This window comes from Moschus berezovskii, chromosome 7 (genome assembly GCF_049115385.1).
Source record: "Moschus berezovskii isolate FMDL1 chromosome 7, NW_MosBer_1.0, whole genome shotgun sequence".
Taxonomy (NCBI): Eukaryota; Metazoa; Chordata; class Mammalia; order Artiodactyla; family Moschidae; genus Moschus; species Moschus berezovskii.
Window position 1 is genome coordinate 52,113,752 of NC_142466.1, and position 14,912 is coordinate 52,128,663.

General features: G+C 40.7%; 1 protein-coding gene across 3 annotated transcripts in view; it reads left to right on the top strand.

Moving 5' to 3' along the window:
* The window catches only part of PIP5K1B (phosphatidylinositol-4-phosphate 5-kinase type 1 beta), a 356,657-nt gene that overhangs the window by 223,175 nt on the left and 118,570 nt on the right, over positions 1-14,912 (top strand). For all 3 annotated transcript variants that reach the window (XM_088837923.1, XM_088837922.1, XM_055428357.2), the window contains 4 exons: positions 7,444-7,655; positions 8,984-9,067; positions 9,191-9,239; positions 13,153-13,237. In XM_088837923.1, coding sequence (XP_088694049.1) covers positions 7,444-7,655; positions 8,984-9,067; positions 9,191-9,239; positions 13,153-13,237 — 430 coding nt within the window. The remainder of the gene's footprint in view (positions 1-7,443; positions 7,656-8,983; positions 9,068-9,190; positions 9,240-13,152; positions 13,238-14,912) is intronic.

Here is a 14,912-nt window from a genome sequence, read left to right on the forward strand (position 1 = left end):
CATGTGCAGGCTTCTCTTGGCAGTGGTTTCTCTTGCTGTGGAGCGCAGGCTCTAAGCTCACGGGCTTCCGTTGTTGCAGTGCAGGCTCATTAGTTGTGGCTTGCTGGCTTAGTTGCTCTCTGGCATGTGGGATCATCCTGGATGAGGGATTGAACCGGTGTCCCCTGCATTACAAAGCAGGTTCCTAACCTGGAAAGCCAGTGTACCATTTTTAGAATGGAGTAATTTTTCAACAGTCTTTTGGACTTACCTGATTATCATCCTTTCGCAGTCTTGTGCCAACTTAACTTCACATATCTTACAGATTGGAAGAGCAGAGAAATAGAGGACAGGAAAGCTAAGGAAGCCCTGAAATGTGTTTCATAACAGAGCCTCTAACCTAAACTCAGCACCAAGCACTCTTGGATGCTTAATGGGTCTTTGAAGTTGACCCAGCCTGTGACATGCCCTTTTTGCAAACACTTCCTTAAAAGAAATGTGATACTCTTACCAGCTTCCAAGCTCAGCCTAGTTTATAGAAAACAAGCATGCCTTTTATCTGCCATTTAGTTGTGTGCCTACAAAACAGTAAATTAAGAGTCCCTAAATAACAGCTTGATTTTTATCCTTGACAAAGTGGATATAAATACTTCTGGTGTAGGAAGGTTTGAAAATACTGTAGGTTATTATTTTTTTTTTTTTCTGACAACATAGAGCACAGAATCACAGTAAATGCTTTTAGTGCTGAAGATTTTTCACAAGCGTTGTAACTGTGAAGCGCAATATCCAAGTTCTTATATTGGAGATATTAATGTAAGATGTATTGCTATACATTCTTTGCTGCTGAGTATTTTGTTTTCCCCTTACTTTTTCACATGGAAAGCAGTATAAAAATGCATATTTCTGCTCTGATCAGAGTGCAAGCAGGGAGCACAAAGTAAAACAAGTCTTTGGTGAGTGGACCAGCCTTGTATGTATGATAGGAAAAGCATAGATAAATGGATAGTCGTATTTTGTTCCATAGAGAGATACTAATAATGTGCCTGAGTTTTCAGAGGGGAGATGTGTTCCTGATATTTTGTGTAGATCATGAGTCTAGTCTTTATGGAGGCAAGAATTGAGATAGGCCTTGAAAAACCAGTAAGGTTTGAAATAAGGACTTTTAAGAAGAAACGGCCTGAGCGTATTTAAGGGTAATTATGGGATTTCAGTTTGACTAGCCTGGGAGGTGTCTCTAGACAGGTGTTAAATAGCAGGTGTTGGCTGGGGCCACAGTAGCAAGGACTTCAGTGTCACCTGAGCAATGATGAGAGACCGCAGGCTTTGAGGAGGGATGTGAGGTGACCTGGTCAAGTGAAGGGGTCAAGAATGAATCAGAAAAAGAAAGGGAAGTTGAAATCATACTATTAGCAAGGAGGATGCTTTTGATTATAGAAGCTGTAGGATTAGGAAACTTAATGAAAGGAAAAGGAGTTGTGGAATCCAAAATCCACATTAGGATAATTTCAGAGAAAAAGTGAGAAAGAAGAGTTGGAGGTTGCACAAGGCCGGTGCTCTGTGACAACCTAGAGGGGTGGGATGGGGAAGGGAGGTGGCAGGAGGGTTCAGGAAGGAGGGGACACATGTATATGTATGGCTGATTCATGTTGATGTGTAACAGAAACCAACACAATATTGTAAAGTAATTATCCTCCAATTAAAAAAAAAAGTTTGTTATTGTAAAATAATTTGCCTCCAATAAAAAATAAATTAACGACAAAAAAAATAAAAGCAAAAAAAAAAAAGTTTGGAGTTGCAGCAGGACAGTGTACAGAAATGTCCAGCAGAAGGCTATGGGAAATATACAGGACTGGAACTTAGGCATTAAGTTCAGATTAAAGATAGCATCTTAGGAATTGTCTGTGGACCAGTGATAGTTGGAATCAACCCCTAAAATATTCTTAAATCTATCCATGTCTCCCTTGAGCTCCCCTGCTGCTATGTCATTCAAGTACTATCATTTCCTCTTGATCTATTGCTACTTTCCCATAGTTAATAGTAGGTCACCATTTTGTAGGGTATCTCCACAGCACCCTTATATTTCCTTCCAGGCCTTACTTCAACCTGTGGTGCAAAGCTTGTGTAATTTGGAGGATGGTGTAGTTGTCTGTTTTACTTACCCCTGAAGATCTGGCAACTTCCGTGGGGCCTGGCACAGACTAGACACTCAACTTGTTTTTTCCAGGGTACTAAATGAATGTCACTGTAGAAAAGTAGAAAAAGAGGAGTTGAAGAGAGAACTCTGGTGAATATTCTTAGCACATAGAGGAAAATACTGGGACAAACAAATAGGAAGGCAAAGAACCAAGAGAAGGTGGGCCTTATAGAAGGATGAATAGAGATTCCAGTGGGGGTGGTTTATTCTACAGGTGGTGGAGAGCAAGGGCAATAAGAAGAACTAGCATGTACTGGATGCTTTCTGTATGTCATGACTGTCCTGACTTCACATGGATGAACTAATCTTCACACTAACTCTGTGAGGTAGGTGTCCCTATTATTTCTATTTCATGAACAAGGATACCAGGCCCAGAGAGGTACATACTCTGCTCAAAGACAAACCAGTGGGGGAGCCCTGAGTCAAACCAGGCCACCTGGCTCTCAGGCATGGAATCTTCACCATGCAGTCATTCTGGCTCCATCTAGCTGAGGAGCAGAGAACAGTGTGCAGCGGGCTAAGGGGTATGGCACAGAGGATGAAAAAGGAAAAAGAACACTCCTCTTTCTGACCTTTGTCTGTGAAAAGAGCATAGCGTTGCCTGCCGTTCTAAACTGCGACATCTCCCATGTTAGGTCACCAAGTCTACAGAGATTGTATGTGAATGAGAGCACCTCTGATGCAGTGCCAGCCATGAGAGCCTAGAGGATATGCTTTATCTTAGAAGAAGTAGTTTTGAGCACGTCTTCAGGATAGTGTAGCAGCTGCTTTGAAATTGGCTTTTTTTTTTTTAACTATATTCCAGTATTATTACTGACTTAAAATAGTGCTTGAGAAAGAAGAGGAAAAATAATCTGGCTCTAAGGATGAAAAAACACTGGCATTTCAGCTTTCTTTCAGTTTTGCATATGTCTGTGAATCCTTCCTGCTTTCTCTCTTTCACAGGTGAGGGAGTGAGGTCTGGCCCAAGCTGGATGGGAAAGCACCTGTGTTTGCCTTGCAGCTGTTTTGCAAAGCAAATGCATCAGTACAGGATCCACCAGCAACGGTGAGGTCAGGCTGACATTCTGGGGGAAAAAAAAATGTGCTCCTGAGTGACAGACTTGACTGGTGTCTATCGTGTTGCAGGATGTTGCACCCTCTTAACACTCACACGTTAAGGTTCTGGCAGATTTATTGATTCCTTTCATTAACGATCTGGGAAGATATGAATAACAACTATTTTGTTCCTAATTGATGTACATCTGCTGTGCACATGACTCAAATCTGTTCCCAGAATTTTTCATTGCACAAGTTTGGGAATTTCATTTAAAATTTGTGTCTATATATTTATCTTTTTCTTTCTTAACATTTGTTATGGATGGTGACTTTCCCTAAGCTCAAATCCAACTATCATGCTCAGATTTTCACACAATAGGAAGAGAATTTATCTTTTCTTTTTTTTTTTTTAAAGACTTTCACTTGGAAAGTAGAAATGTGACCTCTTGAGGACAATCCGGACCCTTCAGGGATACTGGCAATCCAATTAAAAAGTACAGAGAAATCTAATCTCTGTCTCAAATTTATTTATAGCTTTTTCATAGTTAGTTCTCTCCAAGTTTTGGCTTGTATGTTTTTCTAATAAACCCAGCCTGATATTTGACCACATAAAGCATTGAAATTGCTTCTTTCTTTGTCCAACCTGACTTCACATCACTTATAAAATACACATGTTCTCTGCGGCCTGTCCTTGAGCAAGAAAGGAGACTACAAGTACAGATAGACAGTTGTTTGAATAGTGCATTAAGCAATTATTGTAAGAAACTTTAAGAAAAAATATTGTATAAAGAAAGCTGATTTATAAGCAGAATTAATACTTGGGTGCTTTGCAGCAAAAGTTGAAACAAATATGATGGTGTCCAGGAGTGCTGAGGTTTTCACTCTGGAGGCCTGTGAGAAACGTGTCCAACATTGTCCCGGAGACTGACTAGAATTTTCTCTTGAAGCCAGGTCACTGCTTTGGGGGGGACATTTACCAGTGGACACTTGGGGCTGTACAGAGCACGAGGCTGCGATTTTCACCCACTGAACACAGGATTGTTCCCTCAGGCAGATTGCGGGGCAATCATTTTACAGCCCATTGACCAGAACTGCTGTGTCAGCCGACCTTCTCCTGTTGAACATCCATGCAGTGCTCATGGGTACCATGAACCCAGAACTTCTAAAGGAATTGGGACACACCAAAGGGACACTAGCAAGCAGGCTGGAAGTGCAGTCATATTTTTGTTAGCTTTTTATGAGTGTCTGTTTTCAGAAGTATAACCCCAGGGTGTCTGCTTCCAGCTGACATGTCACATGTGAGCAATGAGTTGTAACCATGATGATAACTAACAATGAACTGAGCACTTTCTTTGTGTTAAGATTTTCTCTAAACACCTTACCTGCATTACCGTATTTAGTTTTCAGAAGCACCCTGTGTGGTAGCTAATGTTATTACCACCATTTCTACTGAGGAGGAAACTGAAGCCTGGGGAGGTGACATAATCTACCTAGGGTCACAGAGTTTGTGCGCTGTATCCTACGTGTCCATCTCCAACATTCTTTCTAAGAAGGGACATGCCAGCACTGATTCATGAGATCAGGAAAACTGGTATCTGCAGACAGTGATCTCTGTGCAGGGTTGCATTGTCTCTGGATGGGCACTATTCCCAAACCTTTCCCTCAGGCTGGTGGGGAATTGGAAAGGTTAAGATTCACCTATGCGTGTTTCTGTCTGAAGGAAGCACCCAGTGTCTGTTAGTGTTTTCTTTTAAGGGTCCTTGGCAACCCTGATGCAGGCTTGTCTTCCCTGTGTTGTATTCTAGAGGGGCAAGGCATGGGTGTGCCTCCATAGGGAACCAGCCAGTGGGTCTAAGGCTGCAGCGCTGGGTCAGTGGTGAGGAGCTTTTCCTGTTGCCCTTCCTTCTTCCTCCAATCTTGAAGTCCCTCTTCCTCAGGTTGGGGAAACTGGTTCCACTTTGCTGTCAGGCCACTCTGTGATATCCTGGCTTAGAAAGTTCCAGGGCCTATACTGCTTAAATAAAAGATTCTACTCTTATCTCTTGCCCGCCTCCTTCTGAAAGTATTCAACTCAGTTTACTGAAAGGCAAATGGTGAGCACTCAGGACTAAGTAGTACTTCCAACCCACTTAAAGTTTCCTTGTTGCCAACAAAGATACATAAGACCTAGGAATAACCGTATTTTCCAAAGGCCATATATGTCATAGTTCAGAAAAATGAAAAGTAAAAGTCACTCAATCGTGTTCAGCTCTTTGTGACCCCATGGACTGTGTCCATGGAATTCTCCAGGCCAGAATATTAGAGTGGGTCGCCTTTCCTTTTTCCAGGGGATCTTCCTAACCCAAGGACTGAACCCAGGTCTCCCTCATCACAGGTGGATTTTTTACCAGCTGAGCTACAAGGGAAGCCCACAAAAAATAGTTCACAAAGCCTACCATTAAATGGCATCCAGTAAGTGGCAGCCACAAGTGTTTGAATCCTCAGGCCTGACCCCTCTTGTTGTTGTTTTAGTCATTCGGTCGTGTCCTATTCTTTGTGACCCCATGGACTGTAGCCCGCCAGGCTCCTCTGTCCATAGGATTTCCCAGGAGCAAGATACTGGAGTGGGTTACCATTTCCTTCTCCAGGACATCTTCCCAACCCAGGGCTCAAACCTGTGTTGCTTGTATTGGCAGATGGGTTTTTTACCACTGAGCCACCAGGGAAGCCCCGACCACTCTTTAGTATGTCATAAGTGTTCTGATCAAAAGCAGCTGACTGAGGGAGAAGGAGAAGTGTAAGGTATGCTGCATATGTATTCAATCCCTGGCTAAACAATTGTCTATAGACTCTGATCTCTAGAGGCATTTCCTAACCGGGGTACAGAGATACATTGTCATGTTGGTTCAGGGATAGCTATTCACCATCAGGCTGTTCTTTCTGGGCTGTTTTGATTTCCTGAGCAGCTTTGTGTGAGAAATGCCAGGTGTCAAAAAAATCTGTTGTAGAGGAGAATCATAAACAAACCATTAGGAAAAAAACTTTATTGTATAATAGAGAATATCCCATGTTCCTGAACTCCCTCTGAACACTCTTCCTCAGTTGAAGGGTCCTGAGTATCAGACTTACCCATACTCACGAGCCATGTTGCTGCCCGCCTCATGTCTCGACCATGTCTCCATTTTTTCCCCCCTATCTCCTTTGTCTGGCTACATCCAGCTATTTTTAATTCCTTCTCTTCCCCACTGTTTGCTGAGTGGATAATTAAATGGTAAGTCCTGTTCTTTGTTGAGACCATACTTTTAAAAAAAGACTTCCTACAGGGAACTGATGGTAACTTTGAAAGACAAGCTTTGAGAAGGGGGCCCCTGAACTTTAGGAAGATGAAGGTTTTGAGAACGGAATTCAGGTAAAAGCCCATTCCAGCTGAGTCTTCATGCTCAGGAGGGTACAGGTTTTCAGAGACCATTGATTGTTGGTTTCTCTCCTCTAGTACGTAAGGTGCTGGAGTTGACCGCCTGGGTTAAGATCCCAGCAGTGCAACTCATGAGCTGTATGATACTGAGCAAATTACTTCCTGTGTGTGTCTCAGTTTTTTTCATCTGTGAAACAGAGACAATAATAGCACCTGGCTTAAAGAGTTGTGAGGACTGAATCAAAATGAACCACTTAGCACCTGCACTCATGGAAAGTATTCAATAAATGCTTAGTAAAAAGTTCATGGAGTGCTAAAGAAAGATGTACTTACTCTGCTGCTGCTGCTGCTAAGTCACTTCAGTCGTGTCCGACTCTGCGTGACCCCATAGACGGAAGCCCACCAGGCTCCCCCATCCCTGGGATTCTCCAGGCAAGAACACTGGAGTGGGTTGCCATTTCCTTCTCCAATGTGTGAAGGTGAAAAGTGAAAGTGAAGTCGCTCAGTTGTGTCCGACCCTTAGTGACCCCACAGACTGCAGCCTACCAGGCTCCTCCATCCATGGGATTTTCTAGGCAAGAGTACTGGAGTGACTTGCCATTGCCTTCTCCGGTACTTACTCTAGATTTCTGTAAAAATATCATCTTGGAACCATGGTGACAATGGTTACTACACCTGACCTAATAATAATCTCCAATGTCTACTTTGATTTTTCCTCTGTCAGCCACCCTCTGGGAGGGAAGCAGGAGCTGCTTGTCTGTATATCTCTCTGATCCTGGGCAGATGAGAATTATAAGCCATTGGAGTGATGGGCCTCCTGGTTCTTTTTCTTACTCAGGTGCTGGAAAGCTTCAAGATCATGGACTATAGCCTTTTGCTGGGAATCCACATCTTGGACCATACCCTCAAAGAAAAAGAAGAGGAAATTTCCCAAAATGTGCCTGATTCTAAGCGGCCTGGAACACAAAAGGTTCTCTACTCAACAGCAATGGAATCCATCCAGGGTCCAGGGAAATCAGGAGACGGAATCATCACAGAGAACCCAGACACGTAAGTGCAGCCGTCTGCCCACACACTCCTTGATCATGGCAGCTGACGTCATTGGGTAATTAAATGCAATCATATTCCCTTCATGGTGGCTCTTTAGGAATAGATTCCTACCTGGCACTAAAATGGATCAAGCCAGCCTACTTTCCTCTCATCCACGGATAACTGGATGAATGGCAGTTTTTTGAGTCGTTATGCTTTCACCCACATGGTTTCTTTTTTCAAATGGCTCCATAATTTAACAATGGCTAAAAATGTTTTTATTCCTATTTACTACATATTCAAAACAGGGGGTATATACTTTGAATTTGAATAAGCATGCATTTAAGCAAATACTTGGCTAGAAGTGATGTCTGCAATTCAGAACTTTTTATCTGTGTAAGAGGATTCTGTTGTCCTACATCCTGACAGGTGTGATCACTTGCTTCAGCCAAATGCGCAGCATTAGTTTGCATGTACAAAGTGCTTGTTGACTAACAGAAACAGTTACAACCAAAGAAAATTATTGAATTGGTTGACTGTATCATGTGTGTGTACTAGCCGAGCAAAAAGACTGAAAGAAAGAAATCATTTTCCTTGACTATAAGTGCCTGTCTTGTAAGCTTCTCCAACAGTGACTAAACCACTGACATATTTTACTCTTATGAAGGAAATTCATACATACTAAAGTTTTTAATCCTTCCTATAAATCCATCTAAATGTCCAATAATTGATTAAACAAATTATTCTCTGTCAGCATACTGAGGTACTGCACAGTACTACACAATAGCATACTGAAGTACTACACAGCCATTAAAAGCACATTAACATTGAATATGAAGAAATGTTCATCATTTAGCAAGTGAAAAATTCAGGTTATAAAACATGAGAAGTAATAACTTATGCAGATGAATAAATACAGAGGAAAGATGTTAATAGTAGTTATCTTTGCATCCTTGGAATGGATTCTTTATATATTTTTTCCTTTGTGCTCCCCTATATTTTATTTAAAAATCTCACAGTAAATATATAGAAGTGTTGCATTTTTGATGGGCAGTATTTTGAAATACTTTAAAAATTCTTGCTCATGGTTTTAAAGTTAGAATAATTTTTTAATTGAATTCTTCCCATCCAACTCTTCAGAACTGACAACTATGGTATTATTCTCCTTCTTGCGAAGTACATCTTTCTTGATTCCCAGGAAGACTTTAGCTGAAGCCAAAAAAATAAATAAATAAAGATTAGAGTCCATGATTTTTAGAGACTAACCGTTTCATTTACAGTCTATTTATTAGAAATGATTTTTACCTTCCTGTTCACATAAAATGATTTCTCTTTTGCTCTGTTCACAGAATGGGAGGCATTCCAGCTAAAAGCCATAAGGGAGAAAAGCTACTTTTATTTATGGGCATTATTGACATTCTGCAATCATATAGGTAAAAAATTTGGGGAAATAGTCTTCTATTATTTCAAAATAATTCAGTGAAAGTTTCTGAGAATTCACCAAATGGGGTTGATTTTACATTCTTACTTTTATTTTTCTGTATGTTTATATTTAGATTAATGAAGAAGTTGGAACATTCCTGGAAAGCTCTTGTTTATGATGGGGTGAGTGATTTATCATGCTCCTTGTTAAATTGGATTATTTTTCTGATTTCTCAGAGACTTCAAAGTATATCTAGGAAGCTGTGTCACTTGAAAAGGGGAGGAAACAAAGATCTTTATAAACTCAGAATCTCAGGCTTAGCAGATCAGTTCAAATCTAAAAATATAGACAACATAAATGTGAATGGCTCTTCAAATAGAAGCCATCCAGGTGGGTGAACAGGTAGAGGCCAGGAAAACAAAATGATGTCTTATTTTGATGTGCAATATAAAGGACCCAATTAGGAGATGATGAGAAAAAGCAAAAGGCTTTTCATAGGCACTGGAAAGACCAGTAGGACAGTTGAAGTTCTCCCAAAACTAAGCTTCAGAGGGGTTTGAACCTGAATTTGATGGTAGACAGCTATAGGCTGGAACCCTACATTTAAACCATGTTCCTAACCTTGTGACCCAGACACACTGCTTGCTTCTCATCTCTTAGTGTAGTTTTCCATTTATATCAGGAAGCTAGTAATAGTACCTGTACCTCAGAATATTTCCCTGGTGGCATAGTGGTAAAAAATTCACCTCCAAGCAGGAGATGCAAGTTCAATCCCTGGGTTGGGAAGATCCTCTGGAGGAGGAAATGACAACCCACTACAGTATTCCTGCCTGGAAAATCCCATGGACACAGGAGCCTGGCGGACTACAGTCCATGGGGTCGCAAAGTGTCTGACACAACTTAGTGCATGTACTACTACACTACCTGCCTCATAGGCTGACGTGAGGGTTAAGTTAAATAATGCCCTTTGGTGTTCAACAAAATGCATAACACATAATAAGAACGTGGGAAGGGAAAACTTTTAAATTGTGTTGGATTTAAATATAAAAAAGGTTGACTGATACAAGAATGTCTTTTGGACCCAGAAATGGCATGACTGAAGAAACAATTATCAAGAGCAGTCTGTCTACACACACACACACGCACACACACACAACTTCCTATCTAGAAGTTAAATTTGAACTTCCTGCCGCTTGTCAGAACATTTATGGCCTCAGCCTCACTCAGTTAATAACTCAGAGAGACACTTGAAAAGATTGTATTGGTCAAAGATTTGCTCACATATTTTTTAAGATGTTAGCAGATGCTTTCCTTTGAAAAAAAGATAAATTATAGATGCTACTCTTCTCCGTTCCTGGAGAAGAACACTCGCTGCCTCAGTTCTGTGGAAGCCTGGTAATAACCTCTCAGCATGTCAGATCTGCATTTTGTCCACAGGCTAAGGAAATGACCTTTGTCAAAATGCACTTTTAAACAACAGGTTCACAGGTTTGTTTCTGAGAATCAGACTTAGGCTTCTTATTCAAATCAAAGATTCTTTTTTAAGAAAAGGCCAAGATGGTAGGTTAATTTTTTTCCTTCTAGCTGAGAAAAGTACCAACTACATAATGCCTTGAACAGGGAAGGGAGAGAGAGTAAACACCCGCTTTCATTCTCCTCCTGTTTATTGACAGTTTCAATTCCCTGTTACCAAATGAGACTTCTGCTCCAGATGGTCTAGTCCTCTATCAGTCAGATAGTTCTAAGGAGCCCCTGCTGCTGCTGCTGCTGCTAAGTCGCTTCAGTCGTGTCCGACTCTGTGCGACCCCATAGACGGCAGCCCACCAGGCTCCCCCGTCCCTGGGATTCTCCAGGCAAGAACACTGGAGTGGGTTGCCATTTCCTTCTCCAATGCGTGAAAGTGAAAAGTGAAAGTGAGATCACTGAGTCGTGTCGTGTCCGACTGAGTGACCCCATGGACTGCAGCCTACCAGGCTCGTCCATCCATGGGATTTTCTAGGCAAGAGCCCCTACCTTTGTTGAAATAAAATATGTCTTCTGTTTTTCAGTGTCCTTTTTATTTTAAAAAAAAAAGAAAGAAAATCTCTGTGCTGACTATATATTTATGTAATTATAAGCAATAGTTTAGACTTTTTTTTTTGTCTTTTTAAAATTGTGCCTCTCCTTTAAACGCTTCCTCATACCAAAAAGAGCCAGCACCTGTTTATAATAGCCAGGACATGGAAGCAACCTAGATGTCCATCTGCAGATGAATGGATAAGAAAGCTTTGGTACAAATACACAGTGGAGTATTACTCAGCCATTAAAAAGAATGCATTTGAATCAGTTCTAATGAGGTGGAGGAAACTGGAGCCTATTATACAGAGTGAAGTAAGCCAGAAAGAAAAACACCAATACAGTATACTAACGCATATATGTGGAATTTAGAAAGATGCAAATGATAACCCTGTATACAAGACAGCAAAAGAGACACAGATGTATAGAACAGTCTTTTGGACTCTGTGGGAGAGGGTGAGGGTGGGATGATTTGGGAGAATGTCATTGAAACATGTATATTATCATATGTGAAACGAATCACCAGTTCAGGGTCGATGCATGTTACAGGATGCTCGGGGCTGGTGTGCAGGGTTGACCCAGAGGGAGGATAAAGGGAGGAGGGAGGTGGGAGGGGGGTTCAGGAAGGGGAACTCATGTACACCCGGGGCAGATTCATGTCAATGTATGGCAAAACCAACCAATATAATATTGTAAAATAATTAGCCTCCAAAAAAAAAAGATGAAAAAAGGTAAAATAAAATAAAAATTAAGCCACAAAAAAAAAAAACAACACAACAAAAAGAGCCACAGTTTAACCTCTCTTAGAAGGCAAGGGCTGATTCAGTCATCTTACATCCTACATATTTCTAAATGACTGCACTTGTGAATCCATGTCCACTTCCAGCAGAAACTGACAGAACACTTGGGAGAGTGCATGTCAGACCAGTGGGAAGTTTTCCATCACATCTGCAGGATCACTGATAGTCTAAAGAACATTATCACTTGGCAGAGGATTCGTCCATGCTGTGTTGTTCATAAAACGCTGATTACAGAATTCTCTTATGCTTCATGTAACACCCAATTTCACAGATGAAAAGACTGAGGCACTGAGATACTGTCTTTACCCAGGGTCACAGAGCTTTTTAAAATTAGAGCTAACACAAGAACTGGGTCTCTGGATTCTGGTCCAATGTGTATTTCTTCTTCCAAACCCACTGCAGATGATATTAATATAAATTTTTAGAAGTTTCCCTGTTGGAATCCATGGACCTCAAATCAAAATGGAACACTAAATAAGCAAATTTACTATTTTTAGGAATGTCTATCTCAGATAGCAAATAAATGACTACTGAATAAATACATGGAATTAGATCCTTCATCTATCGTCTTTCCTGGACTTGTGATAAAATGCCCCCTCAGTCCTAAAGACTCCTACCAAGCATGAGAGAATTGAGCTAATGATTTAATTCAATTCAACTGTATCTAGTTAGTAGCTAATTGAACATAACAGAGGTCATCAGTCAGCCTTGTCTCCTAGGAATCTTCATGGTGTTTATTTACCTTATTACTGGAAAGTGAAACCAGCAAACTTTTTTTTGCTGTCTTTCTCAACCTTACAATAGGGTTGTTTTGTTTGTTTATGTCCCAGTTTTGTTCTGACTGAAAGTGATTATGTCTTTGTTCCAGATGACATTTGAGGCACAGTTTGCCTTATATGTTAAAAAATGGAATTTAAAAGCCCCTCGTGGTGGACAGTGGGTCAAGTATTAGCTGTCTGGGTTTATAAAGCAGAGTCTTTGCTGTCTCAGCCCTGCCCCGCTTCATGATCTGTTTCACCATGAGTATCTGGAACCTTTACTCGGATTGATCCTTGTGTTTTTTGCCCCAGCCCGGCTCCTGTGCACGTGGCCCACAGGCATCACTCATGTCTGGCTCCTAACATCCACACCTTCTGGTTAAGGACATTGGCTAACAGAGACCCAGTTGCATAAAGCTTTCTTCTGGCTTGAAACAAACTGTGTGAGAGGTAAACCTGTGGTACCTGATTTATCTTTTCAGGACACTGTTTCGGTTCATAGACCCAGCTTTTATGCAGACAGATTTCTAAAGTTTATGAATTCCAGAGTTTTCAAGAAAATTCAAGGTAAGATTTTTATGAATTTCTTTTTTTTTATACCTTTACCACTTACTTACTGGCTTCACTTTGTAAGATTTTTATTGAAAGAATTTGAAATATTTATCTCCCCAAAGCAGTAATCAGTAATTGTAGTTAAGTATCTTAGCTAGGTGCTTATTGATGCCATAATCATCAGAGTCCAATATTGTGCTGGAAAAAATTATAAACTGTATAATATATTGGCTAAATACATTATGATATAATTAAATAATGTGATAATATGAAACAAAAATGATGTATTAAAAGCACATTTAGTCCTTATAGCTTCATTCACATGTATATGGTTATTGGCCTGCGTACCTAAATGGACAACAAAATTCTAGTGTGGTATATACAAATGTAGTTAGTCTCATGGAATATTCTCCAGAATAGACCATATGTGAGTCCTCGAAATATATTTCAATAGATTTTAAAAGATTGAAATCATGCAAAATGTCTTTTTTGATCACAACAGAATAAAGAGCAAAACTAGAAAATTCACAAATATGTGAAAATTAACACATGCTCACATATTCAGAAATACGTGAAAATTAAACAAACAACTACCAATGGGTCAAAGAAAAAAGCACAGAGAAATTAGAAAAAACTTAAATGGAAATGAAAGAACACATTCCAAAAAATTATCAGTTCGGTTGCTCAGTCATGTCTGACTCTGTGCAACCCCATGGACTGCAGCACGCCAGCCTTCCCTGTTCATCACCAGCTCCAGGAGCTTACTCAAACACATGTCCATTGAGTTGGTGATGCCATCCAACCGTCTCATCTTCTGTCGTCCCCTTCTCCTCCTGCCCTCAATCTTTCCCAGCATCAGGGTCTTTTCCAGTGAGTCAGTTCTTTGCATCAGGTGGCCAAAGCATTGGAGTTTCAGCATCAGCATCAGTCCTTCCAATGAATATTCAGGACTGATTTCGTTTAGGATGGACTGGTTGGATCTCCTTGAAGTCCAAGGGACTCTCAAGAGTCTTCTCCAGCACCACAGTTCAAAAACATCAATTCTTCAGTCCTCGTCTTTCTTTATAGTCCAATTCTCACATCCACACATGACTACTGGAAAATCCATGGCTTTGACAAGACACCTTTGTTGGCAAAGTAATGTCTCAGCTTTTTAATATGGTATCATGGCTTTTCTTCCAAGGAGCATCTTCTAATTTCATGGCTGCAGTCACCATCTGCAGTGAGTTTGGAGCCCAGGAAAATCAACTCTGCCTTGTTTCAATTGTTTCCCCATCTATTTGCCTTGAAGTGATGGGACTGGATGCCATGATCTTAGTTTTTTTGAATGTTGAGTTTTAAATCAGCTTTTTCACTTTCCAAAAACTTATAGGATGCTTCAGAGTCAGTGCTGGGAGGGAAATATATAGTTATAAATGCCTACGTTCAAAAAGAAGAAAGATCACAAATCAGTACCCTAACTTTAAACCATAAGGAATTAAAAAAGGAAGAGCAGACTAAACCCAAAGTTCAGTTCAGTCGCTCAGTCATGTCCGACTCTTTGCGATCCCATGAATCACAGCCCACCAGGCCTCCCTGTCCATCACCAACTCCCAGAGTTCACTCAAACTCACATCCATCAAGTCAGTGATGCCATCCAGCCATCTCATTCTCTGTTGTCCCCTTCTCCTCCTGCCCACAATCTCTCCCA